General features: G+C 41.6%; 1 protein-coding gene across 3 annotated transcripts in view; it reads left to right on the top strand.

Moving 5' to 3' along the window:
- The window catches only part of NUP58 (nucleoporin 58), a 68,501-nt gene that overhangs the window by 20,194 nt on the left and 35,051 nt on the right, over positions 1–13,256 (top strand). For all 3 annotated transcript variants that reach the window (XM_075919256.1, XM_006138894.4, XM_075919255.1), the window contains exons 7-12: positions 487–511; positions 1,881–1,946; positions 2,332–2,506; positions 6,159–6,238; positions 7,458–7,576; positions 9,701–9,783. In XM_075919256.1, coding sequence (XP_075775371.1) covers positions 487–511; positions 1,881–1,946; positions 2,332–2,506; positions 6,159–6,238; positions 7,458–7,576; positions 9,701–9,783 — 548 coding nt within the window. The remainder of the gene's footprint in view (positions 1–486; positions 512–1,880; positions 1,947–2,331; positions 2,507–6,158; positions 6,239–7,457; positions 7,577–9,700; positions 9,784–13,256) is intronic.

Below are 13,256 nucleotides of genomic sequence, written 5' to 3'. Positions count from 1 at the left end.
TCCAACTTACATACAAATTCAACTTAAGAACAAACCTATAGTCCCTATCTTGTACGTAACCCGGGGACTGCCTGTATACCTTTTTACAGATGAGGAACTGAGGCCCAGAGAGACTTAGTGACTTGCCCATCATCAAACAGGAGGCCTGTAGCAGAGCAAAGCATAGGATGATGTTTTCCAGAGTCCCAGGCTACTGCCCCCTATCTGCCAGACCATCATTCTTGTTTAGGAGATACTTGTCTCTAAAGTGCCAGGCACCCTAGTGATGCTGGCTAAATAAAAGATAGACTGTAAGTGGGGAAAATAGAAAGTTGTAATGAAGGAAGAGGGTGTGGAGGAGAGTAGATTAAAATCTTCTAACTGGGCTTACCTAGGTCAAGTGAGTGATAGTCATCAGTTTTGCCAAAAAAACACTTTTTAAGGCTTATTTTGCTTGATGGTTGTTCAGAATATCAATTCTTACATAATATTATCTGTATCTTCTAGGTGACAAAACAGGAACAAGACCAGAGTAAGTGTGTTTAGTATTCTTGACATTCTAGACATCCCTAAAAATAGTGAGGTTTTAAAATGGTTTATTGATTTAATGTGTTACCTATTACTTTGGCCTTTAAAAATGCGTATATGCTGCAAAGTTGCAATTATTGTGATATAGGTTGAGAGTTGTCTGTGTTCTTATGAAATTGGGACTCAAATAGGTGGGGAAAGGGGTCATTTTTCTGTAAACCACAAAATAGAGTTCCAGAGTTTCTGGATAATACTAATTAGTTTGCAATAACATGAAAAATCTGCTAGAAGTGTTCCAAATGCAAAGGGAGCATAGTTCCTGTCATGAAGTGCATATAATAGAACTTCAAAATTATTGACGCCTCAGGAATGTAGATTATTTGCACTTCTGAACAGGCAGGGTCAGGGAGGATTGGGGCTGCAGCTACAGAAGGGCTCAGGGGTATGTTGGAGCTTCAGCCCTGCAACCCCATTCTGGAGGAAGCACTGTGGCTCTGAAGTTTAAATGTAGTAGGAGTTGGGCTGCTTGCCAACCTGGCTCTTACTACAGTTAAACTACAGTGTCGTAATTGGGATAGCTCCGGGACCCGGTGTGAGCCAGCCCTGAGCTGGGCTTGCTCAGTCCTGGCTTGTGCCAGATGCACAGTCCCTGTCTATGGGGGGGGTGGGTCCCAGCTGCCCTTGTGGACAGGGGCTACTGCTGAAGCAGCTTCTGTTCAAAGCCAGCTCTGGCCACTGTGGACAAGGGCTGCTTCATGCAGTGCGGAGCAGCCTCTGCCCGTGGCGGGCCTGGCATGGGCAGAGGCTGCCTGCACCCCTGTGCTGCTGCACTGATTGAGTGAGGGGGCAGGTGGCACTGCGGAGATGGTGCTGGGGGGGAATTGGCTTTTAAGCTGGCTCCCATCAGCATTGGCTCCTGCTTTCCCCCCGCCGCCTTGCTGCCTCTGATACAGAGACAGAAAGGTTGGGGTGAATGCAAGTACCGGTAGTCGATTTGACTACCCGATAAGCCTAGGCTTATCAGATAGTCGACTACTTGCATACATCCCTACTTAGCACATGATTTCTGGGAAATCTCATTTTACTCATATGTAACATTAAACTCTTAACAGTGAAGAAGTTGGTCCAATACGCTATTACCTCACTCATCTGACTTTAGTGAAGAATTATAGTAAATTGCTGCAGTTCTTTGCAATTGGTTTTATAAAAGGAAATGTATAAATTCAAATCATTACTTACTATAGCATTCCTAAATTAAATACAAACTTGTAAAGCTGAAAGTATCTTTACTGATTTGTGACTCTTGCTAATAATGGGGCAAAGCTGTTTAGAAGTACTGTCAATCTATGAATGCATATGTTATCTTTTGGCAGAGATAGTAAAGCACTAAAGGATGAAAACCTACCTCTAGTAATCTGTCAAGATGTAGAAAATCTCCAGTAAGTATTGTCCTTATACTAGTTGGGATAATAAAATAATTGTATATCGTCATGCTTTGAAGTAACAAGTGGTTGAATCATCTTTAAAATTGATTGTTAGGATACACTGCTTATCTTTTAAAGGTGCAAGTTAACTCATTTAGCTATCTTTTGTTGAAATTCCAATTTTAGAATATATTGTGGTGATGTTGGTAACATTATACTATAAAGTAGTTCTGTAAAAGAGGCAACAGCTGAAATTATCACTCCGTATTGGTGACTTTGAATTTCATCAATACAAGTATTGTTTTAATAAAATAAAATGTAGAACATTTGTGTGCTTTTAATGTAAAAAGTTCAACTTCTACTTTCAATTCTTGCAACTTTTTTTTTTTTTTTTTAAAAGGAAATTTGTGAAGGAACAAAAACAAGTGCAGGAAGAAATTAGTAGAATGTCTTCCAAAGCAATGCTTAAAGTACAGGAGGATATTAAAGCTTTGAAACAGCTTTTGTCAGTGGCTGCCAGTGGACTACAGAGAAATACTCTTAATATTGACAAATTGAAAATGGAAACTGCCCAGGTATGTTAACAATTATCATTTTATTAATTCAAATGAATAAGCATATTATTTCACATAAGATGAGACTTTCATTATTGTCATTCACTCTATTAGAAGTTCAAATTACTTGTGTGTATGAAAGGTTGGATCACTAGTAAATCTTGAGTGCTTCTGTTAACTGCACAAAATTCTATATTACTTGCACACTGTAGGTACTGCCACTTTTATCCAGTCTCTAGTACTCAAGGCATAACCCTTTTCATATATGCACCTACCTGCACTCTTTGCAGGACCTTTTATCAGTAAAAGTTGTACACTGTAATAGTCTTACCCTATGTATATGACGTTGCACTGGGTGGGGGGTAGGGAACAGGCCTCCCTCTGGGTTTGGGGATGGGGGAGCTGCGCAGACTGGCCAACCCTGGCTGCACTGGGTGGCCCATCGGTGGGGGTGGGGCAGTGGGGGGACTGTGGCTCCTGTGGCTAGGGCCAGGGCTGTGCTGCCTAGCCCCAGCAGTGCTCCTGGGAGGGTAGGGGGGAGCCGTGGTGGTAGGGCCACCAGTAGAGCTTCTTGTCCTCTTCCCTCCCTCCCACATGTCCCATGCTGGGACCAGAGGTTTGGGCAGGGAGGCCACTTACATGGGCCAGTGGCAGGCAAGATGCTGGGCCCTATCCCCAGTACTTGGTGCCTTGTGTGCCATTCTGCAAGTATAGCTGTGTACCCTGCGCTCACTGCCCCCAGTGGTGACTGTGAGTATGGAGTCCCTCTGCTCAGTCCTCTCCCTTTCCACGTTATGGAAAACAGTCTAATTCCTGGCACAACCAAATCCTGACCTTCCTTTAAGTTGGGAGAAGAGGAAGCTGCATGCCAAACTTCATGATCCTAGTTCTTACTGTTTAGGAGGAGGTCTTGAGCAGACTGATTCACAGACAGAGGCACAAATCCCTAAAATGTACATATAGATTACCAAGTAGAATACATGTGCTAAACGTAAAAATGCTATGCTCACCATTCAGGCAGTCAAGCTTTCCCCGTTGGCCAGGTAAGGTCAGTCTCGTCTGGATTCAGGTTGCTGCAGGTCACAGTCATTCAGATAAGTTCCCTTCTCCCCGCAACAGCAATTATTGGCCTCCACTCATGTACAAGCTGCGCCCATGTAGGTGCAGTCTGCGTAACATTTGAGAGTTGCTATGTCTGTGCTGGCTGGTGCCCAGGGAGCTGCTAGCATCTCACCTAGTACTTACTATTTCTGACTCATAAGAGCCAGAACTCTCCCACATAGCAAAGATCTGGCCTTAATGTAATACTATTTACTATATATTAATTAGTAACACATGGTTTTAAAAAAATCATTTGCAACACTCCAAAAAATTGTTTAAATCTTTTTCTTTCTTACCTTAAGCCATTAACACCTATGTAAACTTTGAAATGCAATCATGCAAATGTCCTCCTAGCACACCCCTGCTTTCCCTCTCTCCCTCCAACCCTGACAGAGAGGACTGCAGCAAGAGAGTCAGGAGGACACCCCAAACAAACTCCTCCTCCACCTCACTGCACAGATGCCTGCACCCACCCACCTCCTTTTCCCCCACCTACTGCTGTGCAGTCTGCTCCCCTCAGCCAAGCTGGGGGCTGGGATAAAATCCTGATTCTCAGACTTGCAGGCACCAGCAGTCTAGCTGGGAATTAGGAAAGGAGACACAGCACAATCTCTCTCCCTTCCCCCACCTCACCCCAGGGGCACAGCACAAACTAACTCCCCCCTGCTTCCATCTCACCCCAATGCCAGTACCCACCTCTGTTTTCTGCAACTACCCCATGCAGTCAGCTTCCCCCCGCTCCTCTTCCCAGCCCAGGAAGCTTGAGGGAGAGCACTGGGTTTCTGCCTCTACCTCCTCTCCTGGTGCAGACTGGACTCTCCAAACTCCCCTCCCCTCTGACTCCTCTCAGCAAATTACTCCCTCCTCCTCCACTTCTCCCCCAATGCCCACAGTATACAATTCTCTTCTCTCCCTCCCCCCCCCCCCAGTCACTTATTCCCCCTCCTTATCTCCCCTCTCCACCTGTTCTCTGAGCTCCTCTGTCTGAAGCAGACAGCTCCATTTGAAACTGCTCAGATGGCCTCTTCGCCTGCTCGTCAGCTGACCTCCCTGCCTGCAAGGGAGCTCTGAGTGGAGCTCAAATAGCTGCCCAGTTTTGCAGCTTACAGGGAACTTTAAGTGGTGTACCCCAAGGGTCCATACTGAGACCAACATATTTATAAATTATCTGGAGAAAAGGGTAAACAGAGGTGGCAACATTTGCAGATGATACTAAACTGCTCAAGATAGTTAAGACCAAACCAGACTGTGAAGTGATCCAAAGGATCTCTCAAAACTAGGTGATTGGACAACAAAATGGCAAATGAATTTTAATGTTGATAAATGCAAAGTAATGCACATTTGGAAAAAATAATCCCAACTACACATACAAAATGACTAAATTAGCTATTACCACTTGAGAGAGATCTTGGAGGTCATTGTGGACAGTTCTCTGGAAGCATCCATTCAATATGCGGCAGTCAAAAAAGCAAACAATGTTAAAAATCATTAAAAGAGGACAGAGAATAAGACCAAGAACATCTTACTGCCTTTGTATAAATCCATGGTATCCTCACATCTTGAATACTCCCTTACAGATATGGTTGCCTTATCTCAAAAAAGATATCTTGTCTTTGGAAAAGCTTCAGAAAAGGGGCAACAAAAATCATTAGGGGGTTTGGAACAGCTGCCATATGAGGAGAGCTTGTAAAGACTCAGACATTTCTGCTTAGAAAAGAGCCTGAGGGAGAATGATAGAGGACTATAAAATCATAACCGGTATGGAGACAGTGAATAAGGAAAAGTTATTTACTTGTTCCCATAACATAAGAACTATGGGTCACCAAATAAAATTAATAGGTAAGAGATTTAAAAACAAATAAAAGGAAGTTTTTCTTCACACAGCGCACAGTCAGCCTGTACAACTCCTTGCCGGAGAACTCTGTTAAGACCAGGACTTTAACAGGGTTCAAAAAATAACTAGATCTGGGGCATCTGGCAGTGGCCACTGTTGGATGAAAGGATATTGGGCAAGATGGACCTTTTGGTCTGATCCACTATAGCCATTCTTATGTTCCAGAGGCAGTTGATGACCATCACGCTATGACATAATTTCATCATGGAGTGAAATTGTTGATACAATTGGATATCACAGCCACACCACTTTGTGTCCTGACATCAAAGCCTGATGCACAGGATGGACTCAGGTTAACAACTAGGTGGAGACTGTGTTCAGTGCTACATGCTCAAAATTCACTGCTTGTTGCTGCTTATTTCTTAAACTTTTGAAAGCTGAATCCCCTTTCAGGAAAACCCATTGGTCCCTCTTCAGCTTAGCTATGTGATGTGTTAAAAAACTGTTCATCTTAGTATACAAGTCTTTGGCACCCCCATCTCCTGACATTCCTGGCTTTGAAACTATCTCATTTAGCAGAGTTATACATCAATGTCTAAAGGTTTAAATTAATTATTAATATAAATATATGTTCTGTGAAGAAGTAGTAGTGTTAGATATTTTCTTCAAAATTCATCTTTATTATAGTACTATAGCATGTGGTCCTTTTTGTTTTATTCTCTTCTTTTGCTTATTTAGGAATTAAAGAATGCAGAAATAGCATTGAGAACACAGAAAACTCCTCCTGGTCTTCAGCATGAAAATACAGCCCCAGCAGAGTAAGTTGCCATTTCTAACAAATTTTTATTACTATAAAATACATTAATATCTGTGTTTTTATAAATATACTTGTACATTGCAATGTGTAATCTATTACTCAAATGATAGAGGCATCTGATGAGAATATTTTAAGTATATCTATAAAAAGCATACCATATTAAATAATAAAATCACAAATGGATCCAATGTCAAAGTATTCAAACATGGCATCTGACGAGGGTTCCTCTGGTCAGATACCCTATTACTTACATTGACCATTAGTGAAGAGGAAACGGTATTTATTTAGTACTCCTTTATCTTCTTTTACAATGGGAACTGTATAGGTCCAACATCCCTCGTCCAGCACCCTCGGAACCTGACTGGTGCCAAACCACAGAGTTTGCTGGATAAGGGGCGGGTCACAGCTCCCTCCCTACCCAGCTGTAGGGCTCTGCTTCTGGGCGGGGCTGCACTCCCTGCCACGTACCACTGCCTCTAGTCCCGTTTGGAGCTGCGCTCCTTGCTGCCAGCCCCGACCAGGGCTGTGCTCCCCACCATGCCAGCCTAGCTCGCGCTGCACTTCAGAAACTGCTGGACTACAGCTTGCTGGACCAGAGAAGTCCCAGATTTTAGAGGTTCAACCTGTATTACACTTCTATAAATGCTAATCCTTTAAAACTTTTTGTTCTATAATGCCTTATTGCACTTACTTCATGTTAGGGATGTGAAAATGTACACTGTGAAGGAATGAGTCATGGTTACAAGCAGCCCACTTCCTCCTCCTCCTCCCTCTCCTCCCACCACGCTGCTGCCTTGGTATCAGCGGCAGCAGCACAGGAAGGGGCGCTGGCTCCCCACGCACACTGCAAGCAGCCTGTCTCAGGCAGCAGTCTGGGGGAAGGGGAGTCAAGCGGTGCCACAGGAGCCAGTATGCACTGGTAGCTGGCATTTAGAGGCAGGGGAAGGGAGGAGGTCAAACAGGTGGCTCCATTTCTTGCACACTGGATCCTGGGGAGCAGTCTCCCCTCCAAGTGTAAACATGTAACTACTGAAATTTTCAGTAGTTACACATATACCAGAATAAACACATTTTAACAACCCTGCTGCCTGTTTTACTGAATAAATGTAACCATAAGAAAATCAGTCTTAACATATTCATATCACCTTCAGGTATGGAAAATACATTTTTCTAGCATTGGAAGAAGAGCAAAATAGTGTAATCTGATTATTATATTCTAGCTACTTCAGAATCTTGGTTGAGCAGTTTGAAGTACAGCTGCAGCAGTACAGACAGCAAATCGAAGAACTGGAAAATCATCTTGCCACTCAAGCAAACAATTCACATATAACTCCACAAGGTAAAGAAGTTCATTTAAAAAAATCCTTAAATATTGATTTGTGTAGGAAATGCATATCTATTACTTTGCTCTTTAGTTGTGAGGGTTCCTTAGTTAATTTTCAGAAATAATTGTTTTTATGGATGTTGAAAAGTCACCCAATATACAGTAAATTTTAGGGACTTAAGCACCAGCTCAGACATACTAGACAGGAGGTTGAATTACAACTAATCTTGGAACTTGTATCAGGTGGATATGCGGAAAGTATTTCAGTTTTCTTTAGAAAGAGACCTACATCTGATGTGTTATGTGCTGTCTGATTTCCTTTGTCTTACTGAAGAGTGTCCCTGTGGACAGAGCTAGATTAACATTGGTCCCATGATAGTATCAAATGTCTTTTTGAAAATATATGTAGAATTGAGGGCCTTCTCTGTGGCTACCTCATAGATGATTAACTTTAGTGAAAGTCAAATTTGAATATTCAGTCAAATTAAATGTTGGGTTTTAAATAAGCAATCAGAAATACAAGTACGCTTGACTCATTTTTCTGTATTGTTTATAGAACTGATGAGGCTTATTGGTCCAGTAAAGCTAAAATTTGGGCAAGTGCAATTCATGAAAGAGGAGAAAAAGGCAAAATATTGTGAAAATCATTCCAAATTATAATTTTTCCTTGTTCACTTTAAATAAGTCCAGCAATTAGAAACTATTTAGAGTTTCATAATTAAGTATAAAGAGAAAAAATAATGGATTGGGGAAGCAATCACTTAGGGAAAAAAAAGTGACTTAAAAGCACTAGAAAATATTGCAAGAAGTGGTCCTGCACACTCAGAGGGTACCCACTCTAGGGCTCAAGGCATAACTTCACACAGTGTGGATTTGCAGTATCTTTTACCAGTGAAAAAGCCTTCCCAGTAATAGCTTTAACCTCTATTTATTGACAGTTACCAACATGGAATGCCCATGCAATAACACACACAATGCTGACTACTCTCAATAAGGCAGATGAACATTTCCTGCAGCCTTTCAGGAATGAGGTGGTCAAGGATAGGGATGTTAGTGACTAGTCAACTACCCGATGAGCGTATGCTTATTGGGTAATCAAGTACTGACTTGACTAGTCTCATCCCCTCCCCCTGCTGCCTCCATCAGAGAGGGGCAGCTAGGGGAGGGAGGAGGAGCCACATTAAAAGGTGGTTCCCTTTACCTCCTCCCTCCCTATCAACTAACCGAGTAGTTAATGGAAATTCCATCGACTACTTGATTAGCTAATTTCCCATCTCTAGTTGGGGATTCAAGATTTTGCAAGATATTGTTGGAAAGTTGTTGACATCTGGCAGCTCTAATCTTCGGGCTGTGTTCTAGAGTTGATTTGAAGGAACTTCTGTTTGGACCCCAGTTTGTGGTGAAATTTGAGTCTTGCTTTGTTATACCATAGCCAATCATTTTATTAAAGTATTACTGAATAATTCTTTGATCCTAACATATTGTGAAACAATTCTTTAACTATTCCTGTCCAACCACTGTAGTTGGTTGACACCTTGCAAATCACAAAATTGCAAAATTAGTTATGTATCAGACAGAAACAATCAAAGAACCAGATAGAAACTGTACAGATAAACAATAGAGAATTAGACAACCAAAGCAAAACAATACAGAAGTAAAGATTTTTATTCCCACAGCTGTTGACAAGTGATTTCCTGCCAAGCAGAATGATGTCAAACAGTTTTCTTTGAACATCTTAAGATCTGTTTCTTCATCTGATGGATACTATTAGAACAGGATCTCCTCCTTAACAACCATTATTTTAATGTAATGTAACAATTTTCGTCATCTTGACTCAGAGATGCTTTTCTGATATGGTTTCAGAAAAAGTCCCCAAACTTGACAATACCGTTGTCAGAAAAATAGCACTTGTATCGGCTGTTTCCTATTTACACTTGTAGGCTCCTCTTTAAATAGAGAACGTTACTTTACTCCCATTGTTTTACAGGAAATGTAATTTTTTTTCTTCATAAGATTGCAGCAAGTTACATCATAGCACTCATTGTTTTACTCTTGTTGCAGTAAAATACTAAATTAAATAATTCATATCAATGTTGCATTAAGACCATGAATTTATTTGCTGATCTATATGTTTTACAGATTTGTCTATGGCAATGCAGAAAATTTATCAAACATTTGTAGCTCTAGCTGCACAACTTCAGTCAGTACATGAAAATGTAAAGGTAGGTTATTTTTCAAATTTAATATTTTTCAGGTATATTTCATAACCAGAAACATTGCAGGTCACTTTTTATGTCAACATTTCCTTAACACTTCTCCTTTCTGTTTTTAAACAAAGGTTGATTTAAAACATTCATTTAGGCTTCTTAAAGTGATACTGCTAAAGGAAAAAATTTACTTTCTGATGTTGGAGATGGAACATATCGTGTTCAAGCAGTGATATGACCTGGCTTAAACTATTTTATAAAAGTGACAGAAACAATGACCACTGTATTTAAGGTTGCATAATAGTTCCTATTTTAATCACTTGTCTTTTCAATTGCTCAGAATCTTTTTAAATTTTCAGCTTTTGGGTGCTGCCCCTTTCTTTATTTGCTCTTTGCCCACTGAATTTTTGTTGATAATTCTAGCAAAAATGAGTTAGTCATTTGAGCAGTGTTTTTTTTTTTTTTTTTGTAGTTAAAAAAAAAAAAAAGGTGCCAGTACTCTTAGGGGAAAAGTTGTTGAGCTCTGACTAGAGGTGCTGGTACTGTGTCTGGAGGTGTAAGTACTAAGTACAGTAAAACTCTTATAGTCCGGCATCCAACTGTTTGGCACTCCCGATTCTCCGGCATCAAAATGCCAAGTGCTCCTGACCAGCTGATTAAAAAGCCTGCCACTCAGCACACGTACTGGCTGTAACCAGATGGAGCATAAGATTGGGGGGGAGTGGGATCGTGCTACAGTATGGAGAAGAGTGTTTTCCTTCAGCAAAGGGGGGGGGGAGAGGCAGGAGGATCAGGTTACACCACGGAGGAGACCCGAAGAGGAAACGGGAGGGAAGAGGGAGGGAGATTGTGTCCTGGCCAGCTGTTAAGCCGTGCAGCTGTACTGGACTTCCCGATTCTCCGGCAAATCTGATAATCCGGCACCACCTAGGTCCAAAAGGTGCCGGATTATCGGAAGTCTACTGTATCTGGCAGTACTCTCACACAAAAAACACTGCACTTGAGTATGGGCACAATCAGAAGAAGATACAAATTTCCCTTTATAAAGTAACTTTGCAGAATAGCCCTTGAATATTCTGTTGAAAATAGTTTTCAGGATTCTTTAATTATCTCCTCTTCCCAGAGGTCCTGTAATTTTAGTTAATTTTTTTCCACAATATTATGTATAACAGTAGACCATTAGGGATGATTCCCATGCTTATTTTTTCTTAGGCTTTAATGGATTTGAACAAAACTGTGGTCTTCTGGCTTTTTGTGTGCACTGATATTTGAGATGTGTTGGTGAGACTTCATTCTACAGCCTATGCTTTTAGACTAGTGTCTTTGATGCTGGTAAAGACCTGAGAGGAAGTTGTAAGTTCATTGCTGACTGAGATTCAGTGGCTTGTTTAAGGAGAGCTCCAGTAAAACTTCTGTTTTAATAATAAAAAAAGCGTGCAACATCGCCCATTCTCTGCTAATCTAAAAATCTTTTTCTGGGCAAGATTGAATAAGACCATTTTCTCATTGTGTACATTCCTCAAATTTAACTTGTTGTGATGAATTGGGACTACTTCTGTACAACTCACGAATTCCCTTTAGAACTTTGTACTTCTGTGTCAAGCTGTAAATTACATTTTGAGCATGCAGCTTTTTACCTACTGTGTGATCTGGTTCCCTGCATGTTGGGTTGAGATTCCCAGAGGTCAGTGCTAAAAGGGTAACAAAAGTTAGTTTGGCTGACATTCTCTTCATTGAAACTTAATTGCATAAGTCTTTTCCCATGAAAGCTTATGCTCCAATAAATCTGTTAGTCTATAAGGTGCCACAGGACTTTGTTTATGCAGATTCAGACTAATACGGTTACCCCTCTGATACTTGCTCAATAGAGTAACTCAGTGTAGCCGGCCAGAGTAAGTCTCAGGTCCGACACTGGGCTCTGAAGGTACAAAATACGCCACACATGTATCTGTCAAACACAAGTAGTTTATTTCCCGACAGCTAACAGCTGTGCCCCGTAACTGGAAGAACAATATAACAAAGAAACGGCATATCTTGTGTCCCTTCCTGCAAGCCTGGGACCCCCGGGTAAGCTGCTGATGAAATGGGAGGTTGTCTCAGCTTCCGAGGCGTCGGTACCCAAAGCCCATCGGTGAGGTCTGATTTGTTAGGCTCCAAGGCAGCCTTAAATACAGTTTTCCTGCCTTGTTTGGCAGTTTGGAAATTTCCAGGGCTTACTCATTAGTTCTGATGTAGGGCTTAGCTGTTAGTTATCGATCTGGATCTTCTTGTTCTTTGGCCCTGTTTATGTGATCAGTACGTTAGGGTAAACAATTGTTTATGCGTTCTTGCCATTTACCGTTATCTTATACTTGTTCTTGCTATACTGGCAGCAATGCTTATCTTAAGTGGCGTATGTTCCCAAAGACTTGCTTCTGGCTCATCAGATATGGAGAAAGAATGCAGGCCTCACCACCCCTAAACTACCGTAACATTTTCAAAGTTCTTCCGCAATTGACCACTACACTCAGTAAGGTTCAACCAAAGGCTGGATGACTGGCACTCCATCTCAGTGGGCCACAAGATTGTTGTAACCAACATGGTCTCCTGGGATAGGGCAGATTTGTTAACTGCTGTAGTGTACCTAGAATATCTGGGTGTGCCAATTAAACCTTTACAGTACTTTGGATGCAGGTGGAGTGCACAGATGTCATAATATTGTGTTCAGTTGGCACATTGCTCACTTCTCATGGCCTTGCTTTATTTGTGTGTGATTTTTAGTAAAAACCAGTAGGGAAAAAACCTATGCAGACAACAAAACCAGCAGAATGTAGCCATCTGCTGCATGGCAGCCATAAGCAAAATGTCTTGTGAGATACACATAAAACCCTGAACAGCCATATGTGGCTCTTGGGCTGCTGATTGTCTGCCACTGGTCTGGCTTCTCATCCCCAGAACACCTTTGTCGAGGAAGATATTGCCTTGGCAATGAAATCATGGGGCAGAGGTGGTTGCTCTGTGTGGAAGCTGCTGGGAGGTCACATGGTAGAGGAGCTGAAAGCTTTAAAATGTCAGAAGCTGGTCTGCTCAGGAGCCATTTTCTCTAGTCCATGAGGGAGAGATAAGCAGCCTCCTGTCTGCTTTCCTGCATCCAGATGGCCCCAGGGACTCAGAAAAACCAAGGAACTCTGACTGCAGCCTGAAGAATGTAGTGCAGTGGCAGGAAAGCTGTGCCAAGACCCTGCATATAATGTTCATTGTTTGTATGATCTGTACTCCCCTGTGTACATATACACACTAGCACCTTTATAAAAGGTGCTAGTGTGTATATGTGGAAGGAGAGAGAAAATAGATTCTATCTGTACGAGCACTCAGGAATTATGGTGATGGAGAAGTATGGTGATGGAGAAGTATGTGTTTTTTAATTCGGTAAAATGTGACTTTTAGCCTACATATTATCCAATACAACAGTGTCTAACTTCTTACCTGCTTGTGGTATTTATGATTTC

Source organism: Pelodiscus sinensis, chromosome 1 (assembly GCF_049634645.1).
Source record: "Pelodiscus sinensis isolate JC-2024 chromosome 1, ASM4963464v1, whole genome shotgun sequence".
NCBI classification, from domain to species: Eukaryota; Metazoa; Chordata; order Testudines; family Trionychidae; genus Pelodiscus; species Pelodiscus sinensis.
Note: the sequence above shows the minus strand (reverse complement) of the source record. Positions and strands in the feature narration are given on the sequence as shown.